The 2,411-nt window shown below is 45.2% G+C and overlaps 1 protein-coding gene across 4 annotated transcripts in view; it reads left to right on the top strand.

The window, feature by feature from the left end:
• Nucleotides 1–2,411, top strand: part of SPATA5 (spermatogenesis associated 5) — a 173,515-nt gene that overhangs the window by 236 nt on the left and 170,868 nt on the right. For all 4 annotated transcript variants that reach the window (XM_027741612.2, XM_039378368.1, XM_039378370.1 and 1 more), the window contains exons 2-3: nt 454–578; nt 969–1,126. In XM_027741612.2, coding sequence (XP_027597413.2) covers nt 454–578; nt 969–1,126 — 283 coding nt within the window. The remainder of the gene's footprint in view (nt 1–453; nt 579–968; nt 1,127–2,411) is intronic.

The following is a 2,411-nucleotide window of genomic DNA, read 5'->3' as shown; positions in this document are numbered from 1 at the left end:
GTAGGGGGGTGCGGGCGGCGGGGACGGGCTGCTCGAGGACGGGCTTCCCCACCCCCGGCTTTCCCAGCCCCGGCTGCCCCAGCGCGGCGCGCTGAGGGCGCCTCGTTTGAAACTGAGTCCCTGCCGAGCCGCGCTCGCAAAGGCGGGGCCGGGGGGTTCTCTCGGGCAAAGTCGGCTGGGCCCCCGTGAAATCTGCTCTTTATTCCCGTGGAGCGGGAGCTAGATGGGGGTGGAAGGTGCGGTACCGAGCAGCAGCGTGTGACCGCGGGTGTTTTCCCAGCCCCGTCGGCATCCCCGCCCCGCGGTTCCCCCTCACGGGGGTCCCTGCGCTCCCCTCAGGGCGGGCGCCGTGAGGGCTGGGGAGGGGTTTGTTGTTGTACTGGTTGGGGAGGGCGGGAAATGCTGGATTTAGCGGGGAAAAAACCGACTATTTTTCCCCCCTAAAAACATCAGGAGATGACAAAGTCCCGAAAATGCTGCGCAGAACCCTGGCGCAGCTGTCGCTGAGCAGCATGAAGTCCGCGGAGCTCTGCATAGGGCGGCCGGCCCTGCTCACCTCAGCTGATGGGCGACAGGAGGTGAGACCATTTCTTGCTCCCATAAGGGCTCTTCCTGTGCTTGTCAGCGTTTTCCTGTTGTATTCAGTGGGATCAACATGGAACATGCATTGAGAAAGATGGTGAACATGCTCTTCCATGTTTTCTGTGTGGTATTTACATCTTCATTCTCAATGCTGGAAAAAGTCCATGCTGCTGTTTTTTTTTTTTTCAAAATACAACCCCTTCCTTCTTGGAGTGTCTTGAATCATGTCTTAAGAGGTCAATGCTACTTGTATTTTGCTCTGTGGCACCAGATTTTAACCTAATCCTTCCCCTCAGCCCATATTTTTGTAATCAAGTGTTGCTTAGCTTAACTGGAAATGGGGGGGGAGGAAATCTCAACTGACTTGCTTTGGAAACTCTTCCTAGGTCTGTACTGCTTGGCCCACTCCAGGCTTTCCAGGTGGGAAGATTGGGCTGAATGAAACCACACAGAAGAACCTGAAAGTAAATCCAGGTGATGGTGTCACTGTGCAGCCTGTGACTGGTGCAGTCATCCAGGCAGAGGAAGTCGATGTAAAGTTGAGGTATGGAACTTGTTATAGCCTTGTTGAAGAGAGTGATTTTTTTTTTTTTTTAACCACTTCCCTTCAAAACTTCACCTTTATATATGGTGGTTTTGTCCTCTGCTTTTATTTACTGTTTGTTTTTTTTTAGGATTGCAAACTCTGAGGTGTGTTTTTGTTTATAAGTGAAATTGGCCCAAAAAAGGAAATGAAAGGTACAAATCACAGTTGTCTTAAAATCATGAATGCTCTGAGAAATCAGCAGTTTATTGGTTTGCTGAATGATTTCCTGTACTTGTCATTCTAACACTTCACAGAGTCAACATTTGGGTTGATGCAGAATCTGATTATAGTTATTTCCTAAAGTTATTTTACAGTTGCTTTTGAAAGTGTCCCAGCACTTATATCTTTATAAATTAACATCACTTTCCTGTCAGACCTCTGTCTTCAAACATGGCTGTTTGGTTACAGAGGTGGTTGAAAACACACATTTCGTTAAAAAAAACGCAACCCCGTGATAAATTAAATAATTAAAACTAATATATTTCTATTTCTCCATGTTAATATGCAATGCATTCTTTTTTTGAAGTTGTAACTTTTACTGAAATACAAGCTAAGAATGAGGTCAGAGGAATTGCATGTAGCTTTTGAAATATTTATGATTACTGTGATTTATTTTTCTTTTAGGAAACTGTTCCATAGCCAGAGTTTTCCCACTCAGTGAATCAAGACTCAGGCGCTGAGGATTGTTTTATAGGTGTACCTTCAGATTTTTAAGTCTCATAAATTACTACTTTTCTAAAATTAGGAGAGAAAACATGAAAACTGTAATTGGTCTGTTTCAAGCCTGGTAATTTACTACAAACTATGGTGTAAAAATATACATTATTTAAAGAATGAACTGAAGTTCCATTATTCGAGTACTCCCTGGGTTTCTAGATGTTTTACAGGTGGAGCTTTATTCTCTGCAAATCAACACTTCTGGGTACTGCTTGCATGCATAATTCAGCTTTTTCTTCCAGTTAAAAAAATCCACCCTCAACTTCAGGCCCCAACAACAAAATTGAGTATGTGCTTACTCATCAGGAAAGGCCATGGTATTTTAAGGGCTTTCCTTTAAATTAGCTTAATACTGCTCTTTGCCCCAAGTTCCTTTGTTGAGCAGCAGAATTGAGCAATGGGTTTTTATCTGCAGGTTTAGGGCTCCCCCCGTTGACCAAGCCTTGATTTGCAGCATCCGTGTCTGCTTTAAACGCCTTTGGTGCTGCTGCCGTTCCCCTCTTGGTGTGGTGCCTTTGAAGGTACA

This window comes from Pipra filicauda, unplaced genomic scaffold, assembly GCF_003945595.2.
Source record: "Pipra filicauda isolate LSUMZ 115617 unplaced genomic scaffold, ASM394559v2 scaffold136_size1984543_pilon, whole genome shotgun sequence".
NCBI lineage: Eukaryota > Metazoa > Chordata > Aves > Passeriformes > Pipridae > Pipra > Pipra filicauda.
The sequence above is the reverse complement of the archived record's forward strand: the minus strand, read 5'-3'. Positions and strand labels throughout refer to the sequence as shown.